This window comes from Protopterus annectens, chromosome 13.part0 (assembly GCF_019279795.1).
Source record: "Protopterus annectens isolate FY-2018-M chromosome 13.part0, PAN1.0, whole genome shotgun sequence".
NCBI classification, from domain to species: domain Eukaryota; kingdom Metazoa; phylum Chordata; order Ceratodontiformes; family Protopteridae; genus Protopterus; species Protopterus annectens.
Window position 1 is genome coordinate 905,067,356 of NC_056747.1, and position 14,087 is coordinate 905,081,442.

The 14,087-nt window shown below is 39.5% G+C and overlaps 1 protein-coding gene across 1 annotated transcript in view; it reads right to left on the bottom strand.

Moving 5' to 3' along the window:
* Nucleotides 1-13,056, bottom strand: part of VAT1 (vesicle amine transport 1) — a 441,315-nt gene extending 428,259 nt beyond the window's left edge. The window contains exon 1 of the mRNA XM_044054658.1: nucleotides 12,437-13,056. Within this exon, the coding sequence (XP_043910593.1) occupies nucleotides 12,437-12,823 (387 nt within the window). The 5' untranslated portion in view covers nucleotides 12,824-13,056. The remainder of the gene's footprint in view (nucleotides 1-12,436) is intronic.
* Between the last annotated feature and the right edge of the window lie 1,031 nt (nucleotides 13,057-14,087).

Here is a 14,087-nt window from a genome sequence, read left to right on the forward strand (position 1 = left end):
CTGGATAAACAAGTGATAGGAAAATATAACACTTGAGTAGAGGCTGTTTTGATTCAGATGCAGTGACAAACATAATGGAATGCTTGGGTTCAAGTTCTAAGCAAGAACTAAATTTTCCCCCACACTCAAACAGAAGAATAGTCTATGTACACACATTTAAGAGCTTAGCAAGTTTTTTTAAACACTGGTGTGTGTGTGTGTGTGTGGGGGGGGGGGGTGGACGCAAGTATACCTGACAACCTTTATCAAGCATAAAATGATCGGTCTCACAAGACACCCAAAAAAACTCAAAAATAATTTTGCTGGGGAGCACACAAACTGTGTGGGGCAACGGTGTCTTCTCCAACCCCTGGTATTTACATACATTATGTCAGAGATCACTAACCAGCAAAGCACAAATTCCCACTCCCTGCTTTACCAAAGACCTACCATGAAGCATGCCAGCATTCTTCGATCATGCGACTATTTAATTGCTTATGCTGGCATTACAGACATTCGATACCGCAAACTGTTTAAAGCTCTCCCAGATAAAAAACACGGTAATGTCCAATTAATAAAGACAAGAAATGACAGGGAGAGAGCGAGCGACTGCTGCAGCAGTATTAACTATAGGACTAGACTATCACAGCTTATACTAACTGGGGAAGAGGAAGGATGAAGATCCAGGAGCCCCTGGAGACAAGGGCCAGCAAAGCCTTTCCTAGACGGATCCAGTTTGTAGTGTTTTGTAAAAGTAAGTACAGAGAACAAAGTTGCTGCGTCTAGAATACTTCCAGATTCCAACCCTTTCCAAAACGCCACAGATGAAGCCAAAGCCTTAGTATAATGGGAATCTCAACCGTGCCTGGAATTTCGATATCATGGTAGGTATAGCAACAGTCTGCTCTGAAGAGGTTATTTCTTTATAAAAATAATGGATCAGAGTTACTGAAAGTTTTAGTTTGAGATAGTATCAGACTTGCCTGTGAGCACAGTATGGAGGTTCCTCTTTCTCATATTTTGACTCTGGAAAGAGGAGATGGACAGCTTGGCTCAAAATAAACTGATACTACTTTAGGCACAAAGGAAAGGTGTTTAAGAAGGTTTCCCCAAGATCATACTGAAAGCCACATGCAGATACACAATACCAAACATGGGAGAACCATGTGGGGTATTGCCCGATACTGACCCATAGTAAATAGACACCACACATCACTTCTCAGCAACTTTGCAGGCAACACTACCCCACTTCCATAACTGGTGGGCAGCAACCATATTCCCTTGGTCTACTTAGATACAATTATGAATGGCTGTCAAGATCACCCTTCCATGATTATTCAGGCTATCGAACGATTCCCTCAGAGCACTTGTATATAAAGAGCCAGAGTGCTTAATTCTCTCTCCCCTCCGCTGTTTTCCCAACAAAATGGAGAAGGAGAGTTAGGAAACTTAGCAGCAGCCCTGCTGGGGATGTCGTGGAGGCGAATGCTAATAACTTCACTGTTCTTATCCAGATGATAATGGGGCGGTTAGATCACTTCCAGCGTTTCGAAGAATTGGACAATAATGTTAAAGGATCTCGTATAAATGCTTCGCAAGACCAGGGTATGGAGCAACAACATTGTTAACTTAGGATTTTCTAACCAACAACCTGTTCTTACTTGTAGGAGTGTTAGCGTTAATCACGGAGTTAATGCTAGCAACAAATTGCAGGATTCTAATATTCCAGCAGGCCAACCGCAAGCTGAAGCGCAACCGAGGCAAGCAGCTCATGAGAACGGAGCAATGCAGAATGAGTACTGCTCTATTCCTTCTCTCAACAGTTTAAGTAAAAGGAACTTTTTTTTGAATAACACTCGAGATGCAGCAGGACCTTTGCAGCAACAAGAAGGTACTAGCACTGACATTACTGTTACCATTGGTGAATTTGATTATAAGTTGTTCAAATGTAGCTTACTTGGAGAAATAAGGCCTCAGGCAATGGAGGTTTCCGGTGGGGTTGATTAATGGTTCTAGCTTCCATAAACAGTTGCTAGAACTATTCGATAAACAAGGGTTTGACTTCATGCAGGTACTCATAGGGTACTATTTGCAACAAACTGAAAGTTACCAGCATGATTTGGAAGTGCTGGAACAAGAGATTAAAAATAATCAAGATTTTACCAGGTACAAGTATGAATATACGCGCATCTTTACCAGCATTGATGCAACGATGTTAAAGTTAGAGTAACAAGAAAAAGAAAATGGACAGGGATTTATTTCAGTACTCCAATAATAAAGCCTATCCGCCACCCCCACCAGTTACCCAGACCAAATTTGCATTTAGGGGTATTGGTAATGTATATCATGGAAGCGGACAGGAAGCACGCCCACCGTCTCCTATTCATTCTAATGAGTCTCCTCAACCACAGTATGGTGAATCACATTCCAATAATCAAGGTTTTAGCAATCAGAATCAAAGAAATGATAGTAATAATGCCAATAATGGGGGTAATAACAGTATCCAAATAAATAACAACAATACGAGTGAGGCATCGAGTGCTCAGGGTTTTCGGCAAGGACAGAGTTTCAATCAGAGGAACTTTAGGTCCAACAGGAACCAGAACACTCCGAAGAACAAACGGAACCAGAGGAAGAGGTAGCTCCACTTCGAATGAGCCTGAGCATAATACATAGCACTGAAGGAGACTTTAAAATTTATAATTTTACTTCTTTTCACATTGATCAAAGTATGTGTGACTTTTTTTCTAAGGGACTCACGTTTGTTCCGGATACACATTTTGACATGGTGAAAACTATTATAGATTTGAAATTATTTATACGAAAATTAAACTTACGAATTTTATTAGGGAATATGCCTTCCCTTGTGAATCCCTTCAGGATTGCTAGTGTCTTTAACCCACCCCTGTCACAGAGCCTTAAAGTATTTGATTTGGCATGTGAATTAGATTTTAGACACTTAGTTGCCAGTCAACCCCACATTAAAGGGGTTAAATCAAACATAACTGTGCAAGATAGAGATCTGATCCGCACTTTGAAGGAATGCAACATCAGGGTTATGAAACCCGATAAAGGGAATGGGCTCATTTTCATGGATCACCACGATTATGTTGCTAAAATTTTAGCACATTTGAGTTGGGGCCATATCAGGAGATTAGTATCAATGAGATCAATATAGCCTATAGGAAAATCAGGAGTGTTTTAGAAGACTTATTTTTTAGAAAACTATATTGACACTGATTTACATAGTTATTTAACTACGACCTCACCTAGGTTACCAGTTTTCTTTGGAGTGCCAAAAATTCATAAGTCCACCCTCGATCCACCTTTTAGACCCATTGTTGATGGTAGGGGATCTATCACGAGTGCTTGCGCTACTTATGTCGACAGTTTACTTAAGCCATTGATAGCAAAAGAAACACATTTGCAAGGATTCTTGGAATTTTTTTTGAGTGCCATTAATCAAATTCCATTCAATCCGGCATATGTGTTACTTAGTCGACATAAGAGATTTATATACTGTGATCCCACACAACATTGGACTTGAATGGATCAGAGAGTTCCTTTTGGCCAGAAAAGTAAATGATAAAATCATTTACCTGGTTGAGACGCTATTAGAGCCAATTCTTTCTTCTAACTTTTTTAGGTTTGAAGGCCGCACTTTCATACAAACATCAGGGGTGGCCATGGGTTCACCCTGTGGAGGAGCATACGCCAACTGTGTTTTGGCCCAATGGGAGAACACACTCCTATTTGAGGATCCCATGTTTCATAGTCATGTCGCCTGGTACACTAGGTACCAGGACGACATGTTTTTTCTTTGGAAGGGTAGTTCAGACCACATTCCTCACTTTATTAGCTCTATTTCTAAATTGACGAACTTCTTGGAGTTCACATTTGAATTCCATGACACTTGTATAATAAAATATCCAAAAAACTGATATAAGGACAATATGAATTCTAGATTTAAGAGCAACATCTATAGGAAAAACATATTCCAATGGTTTCCTACACTATTCTAGCTGTCACCCGCACCATTAAAAGAAAGCAGTTGTAAAAGGGCAGATGGTGCGGGCGGCTAGAATGGTAACAGATGATAATGATTTTATTGTGGAATGTGGGAACCTTCTTAACATGTTCCGCAATAGGGGCTATCCAAATGAGCTAATAAGGGAGATTATGGAAGAAGTCAAACAAACGCAAAATAGGACATTTTAGTCCTATATCATGTGCTGGTCATGTGGTTTATCAGACAGGTGAGGAAGGAGGCAGTGGGTTACAAACGCCTCATAATAGCCAATCTAACAACAATCTTAGGTTTTTGTGTACTTTTTCCATAGACCATCATTTTATTAGGGAGATATTATGCAAGAATTGGAAATTACTTTTAAATGATAGGAGGATTCAGAGTATTTCTAGTGCCCCACCAGCTATCACATTCAGAAGAGGGGTTAACTTAAAAACCCTCTTAGAAACTGGTAGACCAAAGCTGAGGACATCGGCGTTGGGTATGGGGAAATGTGGTTGTTGTGCACAATGTAAATTTATTAGGGAAAGAACCACAGTTCTTGTTAACAAAACTGAATATAAAGTAAGGGGCAAATACAACTGCAATACTAAAGCAATAGTCTATGTGGCAACATGTACAGTATGCCACGCGTTTTACATAGGGAAGACTGAGCGCAAATTAAAACAGCGCATTTATGAGCATTCCTATGCTATCTTAAACAGAGATACAAACAACGCGTTGGCTAACCACATTATAGAACATCCAAGTCACCAGTTTAAGTTTACAGTGCTTAAACAGGTTGAAGACACCCCTTACACAGGACCATGGCAAATACATTTGGAGGTGGAGGAATTATGTTGGCAAAATTAGAACTGCGGCCTCATTTTCCCCAGGCCTCAACGAGCAGCTTTCTATTGCAAGCATTTTAAAAAAGCTTGCTTTAAAAAGATAACCAACTGCTCAGAAAAATATATATATTTTTTATAACACATTTTTTGTCATTTACCAACAAAGTGGTCCATTAATGTGCACTGAACACACACCCTGGACATGTTAAGAGTATTTGGTTCTTGAAGCTGTAAGTCTAAGTTCACAAGTACCTATTGTCTTTTAACTATCTAGTCCTGCAGCATCAAAGGTTCTGTTTATTTAGTCCACTTTATATTGTTTTGTATTATTCACATTTTTCAAATGTGTTTTTAAATGTTTATTTTATAATAGAGTATTGTAATTTTACTATGGTGATTGCCTAACATTACAAATAATTATAGGTCATTCACAATATATTTTTATAAGATAGTCAAAAATTGATTTTGAACATAAACTAGTTAATTAAGGATAAGTAGCCGTATAGGGCAATTTGTATCGTATGACTTTTTTATAGCTTTTAAAAATGGCTTTTGGCTGTTGGTTGGAGTTTTTGTTTGTAAATCTGAAGGAGGAAATGTACTGTCACTTCCGAAAGCGCTAATAAAACTGTGTTCTGAAATACATATTTTTTACTACAAGGTCTTTATACAACTATTAGTCTAACTCGTGGCTCTATTCTTTCGTGTTAAGTGTTTCGACAGTTTGTGAAGTCTCTTTTGTTCATGTAAAGTATAATGGCATGTTATTCCCCAGACACCCCTTTCCTTGACTCATCCATATGGCACAGCAACAGTGTAATTGTTCAGGTCACAGGATCCTTTACTGTGTTAAGATTATACTGCATGCAATTATCTGTTAGGTCTGTTAGGACTCTTCATACACACACTTGCATGCCTCATGGAAGTGACTAATCTATAGTCTTTTAGCACTCCCAATCCGGCCCAAATCAGAAATCTGACTTTTAGTCAATTACAGCATTTGCCAACGGGCAGCTGGGAGTCACATTTTCAGTGGAGTGCTCATTAAGCAGTGTGATGTCCCTGAAGGAGACCTGGACAACCACTGCTCATATGCCACAAGGAAAGGGACAGGGTTGCTTCAAGGAAAGACCCTTTGCAGAAGTGAGAAGCCAGCCTCCTCAGACAATAAACTGCATGCCACTCGCAGTACCCTTGCCAGTGTGCGCAAGCTAGGGCTGGAGAAAGGAATAAAAAAAGAATGCAAACAAACCAACCCAGATGGCCATCTGAATGGCTGACCCTGGCAATCCTGTCTCCAATGATAGGAAACAAAGAGGCCAGCGACTATGAAGGGAGCTGACTTTGAAAACAGGGGGCAAAGACAAACTGGCTCTCTTTGCTCCCACTGTCAGGTTTTAGTGTCAGCACCCTCCAAACTCCAAAACCATACAGCGAACAATAACCCTCCCTACTCTTGGGCAAGGCAGCATATTACAAACATTAGAAATAATGAAAGCAAAAAAAAAAAAAAAAAAAAAAAAAAAAAAAAGACAGCTTACACAAGTTAATTATATTAGTACCAGCTAAAATACAACCAACTTATATGCCCACTGCTCTCCTTTCAACTAATCAACCTGCTTTGCATGTCTCTTTGTGGACTCCAATGTGGCACGAACACTCCACTGTGCCCCTGGCTCCTGCTCTTCACCTCTAAAGATAGCAGTGGCTGGTTTAATCCCTCCACCCATACACACAATGACCTTAGCATAGTATACATTACATCCAATACTAATACAGGCACTGTCTGGCTACTATCTACTAAGCTCAGAAAAGCAAAAGCTTAGGTCATCAATCTCTCTCCCTGCAACTTACCTTGTTTGACTTCACACAGGATAAGGTAGCAAAAGTCAGACTTCACACAGGATAAGGTAGCAAAAGTCAGTAGCCTTACTGGTTGCTCTTGGGTAATAAAGGCTGGATTTACTCTCACTGCGAGCAAGTTCTTTAAACTTCACCCCACCCCAAACTGAGATGGTGGCTCTGAAGGCGGCTCTTTCCCAGATATTAAATCTCACCTCCTTAAAAACTTGAATTTTGTGTTCTATGCAGATAAGCTTTAGACTTTAGTTCAGGCTCCTCTACAACCTAATTATTCATGACATGGGCTGTTTACTCTGGATATCACGAATAAATGCCAGTCAAGATAAAAACTCTCTCACCTTGACTGAATTCTTTCTGACCCAAATTATGAACCTACTTACTCCTGATATTAACATACTACTCCGTTTAAGACCTCTCTCTTCAAGTACACGAAACTACAGTGAAAATCTATTACCCCAGTTTACTCTTCTGAGCACCACCACCAGAGTTTTAACAGCCTTGAAATGTGGCTTTTTCCTGCCTCTTAAAAACCTAGACAAACTTCAGATATACCAGTCTTCCATGTTTGCATCTGTTTAAGACCATGTGGACAAACAATATTTTATCAAACTACACTCCAATGGTACAGCAATTATGAACTTCCTTGTCTCTAGCTGTAAACTCTCCTAAATTGCTCCTAAAACAGGACACCTTTTACTATCACAATTAGAATAATCAAACCATTCCTCTTCAATTACAGACAAAGCCTGCTGACTATTAATCCTCCTAATCCAGGCACCACTGCTGTTACCTAGGTTTAATTCCTTAGTCCATACCTCTCAACCTCTTGGCACAAAAAATCTGGACAATGCCAAAAATGGGATGGGGATACATAGCCCCAAAAATAAGGACAAATTTTAAATATTGCTCTAATAAACTTAGAAAGTTGCTAAAATAAAAGGCAGTGTTGTGATGATTTTCAGTCTGAAACTCAAACACCTGTCATTAGTGACTTCAGTCCTCTAACTGATTTGCCAGAAATCCAGAAACCAAAAATTTTGAAGCATAGACCAAAAATATGAGGAAAATGTGGACAGTTGAGAGGTATGTTTAGTACTAAACCATTCCTGCAGTCTGTTAACATTTTACTTCTGTATTTCATTTTGTTTGGGATTTCTTCCTTTACCCTCTTCAAACATCATCCATTTAAATGATTTACATCTCTCCCACAAACCTTAGCCAAAGAGGGACGGAAGAGATTGCTTCCAATATAAAACCTCCCTTTTGAATTCAACTGGTACAGCAAGACAAACAGTGAAGCATCTTGTCTATACCCTCTCCCATCAGTAAGGAAAGAAGCCTACTTCAGCATTTTATTCTCCTCCTTCTCAACCATTTTAAAATTTCCAAGGTAATAGCCATCTTTATTCCCAGTTTGGGTAGTAAAAAAAAATCCTCCTTCTCAACCACTCAACCATTTTAAAATTTCCAAGGTAATAGCCATCTTTATTCCCAGTTTGGGTAGTAAAAAAAAAAAAAAAAAAAAACATTAATATATACTGTGATTATCTTCTGTCCTCGCACCCCACCCTTAAGGGCAGGGCCACTTAACCCCACATCTACCTTTATGTTATGCATGCAAACACCCTCCCATTCTTTCAACTTGCTTTACAGTACGTGGGGCATGCACCGTATATCTGAATCCCTAAATTTTTCAGGACTTCAGCAGTGCCACTGTCACTTCCAAGTAAGTACAACCAAAAACGAGACTTGTCCAACTCACAGGGCTCTGATAAAAACTCTCCCACTACCGGGCTCTGATAAAAAAAAAAAAACACACACACTCCCCACTACCACACCTTTCCCATTTCATAACAATTACCTTCAACCTCTCTCAGTTCTAAAGGACCTCATTTACATACTGGTTTGTCTCACTTGTGTTTCATTATTCACATAAACAATCTCATATCAACCTCTATTGCTGCACCTCTGATTTAAAATTAACTATTCACCAGTTCCTTCATATCTCTTGCTACTAATTTTCACCAAGACATCCCCCCAGAACTACACTGGTACTCCAACCTCTCTAGAGGTTACATTCCTCTCTCTTACTTTACTATTCCACAAGCTCTGTCCTTTTATGCAAGGCGGAGTATGTTGGGGCAAACCACATAAAGGTAGGATGGGAAAATAACCTTTTCCAGGAGTCACACAATTTTGAACACTTAAAACCTGCGTACTCTCAAATCAGTTATCCTACATTACTCCTCACCCTTCTCATTGGTGTATCACCAAGAACAAACATGAAATGAGCAGAAAAGAAGGGGAGGCTTGTACTATCAAGTGCAATGGAGGAAAGTACATGACATCCTAACCTGCAAAATGATCAGTCCTCCTTTACTATGGAAAGCCTGAAGCACGGCTTTTGCCAAGCTGTTTAAAACCATGGATATGCCAATTGCAAAAGTCTAATTTAGTTAAAAAAAAAAAAAAAAAAAAGTCACAGGTAAATCATGATAATGTGCTCCTAGATATAGTTAGGGTTCGCACCTGTCCCACTTTGAGAGGGACAGTCCCTTTTTGGGCAGTTGTGTCCTGCAAAAAAAATTGTAAAAATGGCAAATGTCCTGAAATATTATAACAAAATTTCCTATATTTTATGTAATAGTTGCACAAAACAGTTATAACATTTAGGTGCTTCGGATACAGAATAAGAAACAGAATAAGCAACTAAAATGTTACAAGAATAAGCTTTTATTTAGGCAAAGAAGTGAAGTTCTGTCCTTTGTATTGGCCTGCCAAATCTGACGTTTGTACCAAAAATGTCCCGCTTTGGGCATTTGAAAAGCTGGCATAGTGTTGTGTACTACCAGTTGTGTGCTTTACATATTAGTACACTGCAGTTTGCTCATTTCAATATATTCTGAGCCATTCAGCCCGAACACAAAGGCTATAAATTATGCCCATGTTCTAATCCTGATTAATAGCAAACAGCCCACTACTACCTAATATCCATCCAATCCATAATGCAAGGGTCTTCATTTGTAGTTAGGATACTCCAACTACCTAAGAATGTTTTACCCATTTAAATTATCTGTATAACCCTTTTAATTGCTCATTTGACTTTTGAAAGTAATACTTTGTATTCTGATCTCCTGTTGTTTTATGTCATAACTACCCTCTATGGAGCTTTTCTCCCCGGGCCTCTACTGAAAATGGACATGTATCCAGTTGGACTAGCCCGGTCAACAAATGTAAAATAAAATAAAATAAATAAATAAAATAAATTGTGTCCATGCCCCAAAACTACTGGTGTACATGCATGTTTTATTAAACTTAAAGATGAACATTTGACTCTGGCAGAGAAAGATCCTTATTTAGACCATACAACTAAAGTAAAATAAACCCAGAAAAGGGAAATCATCAGTTAATCTATCTCATGTAGACGAAAACGATGGTGCGTGTGGTACCGCTATTCTTAGAACGAGTCAATGACAAACGCATAGTTTTTTACCTCACTGTCTTTGTAACCAATAACTGTAAGAGCAGATTAGAGAATAAAGCTTTGGGTCTGCCCCCCGCCCACAAAGTCTGGCGGGGTGGGGGTAGAGGAGACGGGCGGCCCACATTAATACCGATGCCATAGTTAAGATCAAGAATGTACTGTCAGTTAATAGTTTTGCAGCAACGTACAACTTGTGTGTATCCAAGAGGGAGTACACAAACAATAGTTTTGCAGCAACGTACAACTTGTGTGTATCCGAGAGGGAGTAGACAAACAGGACGTGAAACAAGAGGCGTCACCTCGGGGGAAGATACTTACTTTGAGAGCAGTATTTCTTGCAGCAAAGCAAGTAGCCGTCAGGACGTGGATCTGCACTTCAAAGCCCCTAGCAACTTTAACACATCTTCGATTTTAGTGTTACTCCTAACTCGCATAAGCCCTTCAAACCGTTCTAAATTTGTGCAACATCACAAATTCCAACGTGTTAAACTTAAGCATGGATGTTTTCCCACAGTCTCACAGACTAGGGTTACCACCCGGGCACTTTGCGAGGGACAGTCCTTCTTTGGGCAGTTGTGTCCTGCAAAAAAAATTTGTAAAAATGGCAAATGTCCTGAGATTTTAGGACAAAATTTCCTATATTTTATGTAATAGTTGCATAAAACAGTTATTCTGTATCTGAAATACCTAAATATTATAAGAAACAGAATAAGCAACTAAAATACAAGTATAAGCTTTTATTTAGGCAAAATAAGTGAAGTTTTGTCCTTTGTACTGGCTGTGGGTATGTTTCACCCTGCAAAATCTGACATTTGTACCAAAAATGTCCCACTTTGGGCATTTGAAAAGGTGGCAACCTTACAGAATAATCATAAGAATCAGACAAACCAATGAAGACGGGGAGGGGACACCAGAAGCCCCTGCATCATGACCCTTCATAAAGGCCATTGACAATGGGTAAATTAATTTAATAGTGTGTAACAATATAATATTCCATTGTCGTTACGTCAAACGATTGTAATACGAACATTTTATACCTGGAGAGTCTTTTCCTCTCACCGCCAGATGCTTTATCATTTACAGTCCCCCTCTTACTCAAAAACTCAGTACTACAAATAGTTGAAAACAATGAAAGGCCAGGCAAGCATACGTCTGAACCTCTTAAAGAAATCTGGTCAAAGCCTGACAAAAGAGGGGGACAACGGTCCAAACGTTGGGACATATTTTAACTATTGCTCCTATAAACTTAGAAAGTTGATAAGAGTAAGGGGTGTGTGTGTTAGCATGCATTTTCTGAAGGATTTGAAGTCTGAAACTCAAGTGCATGTCACTATTTCGTGACTTCAATCCTCACATCATCCCGGTGATTTGCCAAAAAGTCATACATTTTATGAGGACCAGACCAAAAATATGCGACAAAAACCAGAATAGGGGGTAGAGCACAAAGTGCAGCACATCCCACCCTTAAAGCCACCTCACACGTTCAAGGCTGGACGATTATTCTTTCTCCATCAACGCGGGGGGATGCTAGCTCATGGTCGGTTACGCATGCGCGCAACTCCCCTCATTGTTTTTCTTCACCGGAGGGGATGGGCGGTGGCTCACCGAAAGGAATAACTCTACTTTGGGAGCTGGACCACTACTTAATACGCATGGTTTCCCCAGTTGCTGTTGTCTGAATTTGACTTATCCTCCTGTAGAAATAACATGATAGGACATCAAGTACACTTTGTTGAAGATCGAGGAACGTAAAACGCTTGAATCAACAAGTACGTCTAATAAGAGCTATATGCAGGGTCGTAAGCATATGAGTGCCCAGATTTCTGGTCTGTTGCTCATAGTTTGTGGTTTTCTGGCAAATTAGTGAAGACTGAATTCACTGAAGGACAGGCATTTGGGTTTCAGATTTCACATCCTTCAGAAAAATGCATGGTAACACAAACACCGTTAATTCTAGCAACTTTGGATTTATTACAGCGATATTAAAATCTGTTTAAATTTTGGGGCCTTTGGTCCCCGTTATTTTTGGCTTTGCCCAGATAGATTTCTAGTACTAAAAGGTTGGGATGTATGGTTGTAAGTAGCCACTCAATATAGCTGCCCTCTTGGTCCACAGAATAAAACTGACATACAAGATCTGATATATCCTAGTAGAAACCAAAAATACAAGTACATTATATTTGTGCACTAGGTAAGGTCCCCACACTCCAAACCCAGTCATCCTCAAAATATTAAAGCGCGACTACTGCTTACCTTCCTATTCGTCACCCCTTCCCCAACAGCTTCCACTATCCCTGAACACTCCATACCTGGGGTGACAGGTGGGGATGGCAGTTTTTCATACAACCCTTGCCTGGCAAGCAAGTCTGCAAAATTCAAGCCACAGGCTTTCACCCGTACTTGTATCTCGCCCGCTTTGGGAGCTGGCGGCGCGCCCTTCTTCATTACCAGTTTTACTTTATCATAGCCCCCGAAGCTGGAGAGCTGTAAGGTTTTGTAGGTTACTTCAGGTTGCTGCTGGACAGCTGGCTGCTCTGTTTTATCCTTTTCTCCTTCTTGCTTTTGTTCTTCGGGCTTCTCTTGATGGGGCGCTGGTGTAGCTGCTGCTGCTGCCGTAGGTGCCGCTTCCTCTCCAGGCATGTTTAGAAACTATAAGTGTTCTAAACCCAAACAAATACGAATGAAGGAAACGAACACAGAAAAAGGACACCAACTCAGAAGCAGAAAATAAAAAGATAGGAGATACACCCAACAAAATAACTCAGCAATCTGCCCTTATGAGCGATAGAAGTTGACAGCTGTGCACCACGAAACCTTACCACAGCGATTGTGTGGGAAGGGGCGGGAATAGAGGAAAACGCGGAGGCAGGATCTGGCTGCTTTTGGATTGGCGCGAATATCTACACATAACTGAAAGGGTAAACTGTGCGTTATCACACGTAACGGTACTAATAAATATTGCGGAGCGGGGGCATATAAAATTGTCTTTCTGGTGTTCTCGTTAACGATATCACTTTCAGTGGATTTAGGATTTTTTCTCACTCCGTTTCTTCTAGATTGCAAATTATAGTTTATCGATTAACTCTTATTAGTCAATTATTTTGTAATATGTTATGATCGTGTATTTGGACGACATATGTTACATCTTTGAAGATACTATGTATAACTAATTTAGACAACTGATTAAAAACAATTTCATTAAATTATTAACGCACGAGCTTTGACCGTTGGCCCAATTTTAACTCTAGTTAGGTTGACTAGGAGTTAAGTTTTGCTGCGTTCTTTTTCGCACAGATTTAAGTACTGATACAAGTACTTATTCTTAGTTTAATACTATAGTTCTAGTAACTATAAGCCCGTGCTATCGTATTCAACTCTTTAGCCTATCTCTCGGCCACTGTTCGAAAATGAGAGACATTTTTTAAATGTTACCAACGTCTACCTAAAAACTTAATAGAATAACAAAACATGTATTATATTAACATTTTTTACAGGTCTGGAAGTCTGTAATAGTAATGTATTGTACTGTTCTGTCGTCACAAAATCTTAAAGCATAGCTCTCAACAAATCTGGGCCAAGTCGCAACAGACTCGGGGAAAATCCAAAAATAATCAGGGACACTTTTTCAAAATATTAATATTATTAACTTGAAACAGTGCTAGGATGTGAATTAATATACATTTTCTGAAGTAAAAGAACACTAACGAATTAGTGGCATTATTTAAAGTTTAATTCACTATCTTTTTTCCAAAAGTCATCAGTTTTAGGGGGATTAAGAGGGACAGAGCCAAGTGTCAGTCAAAAACCGTCACAATTGAGAAGATTGTCGCAAAGTTGCAGGAAACAAAGATCCTAGTGCAAAATCAGAGGTGTCCTACCTTGAAAAAGTCACTAAGTGGGTGAT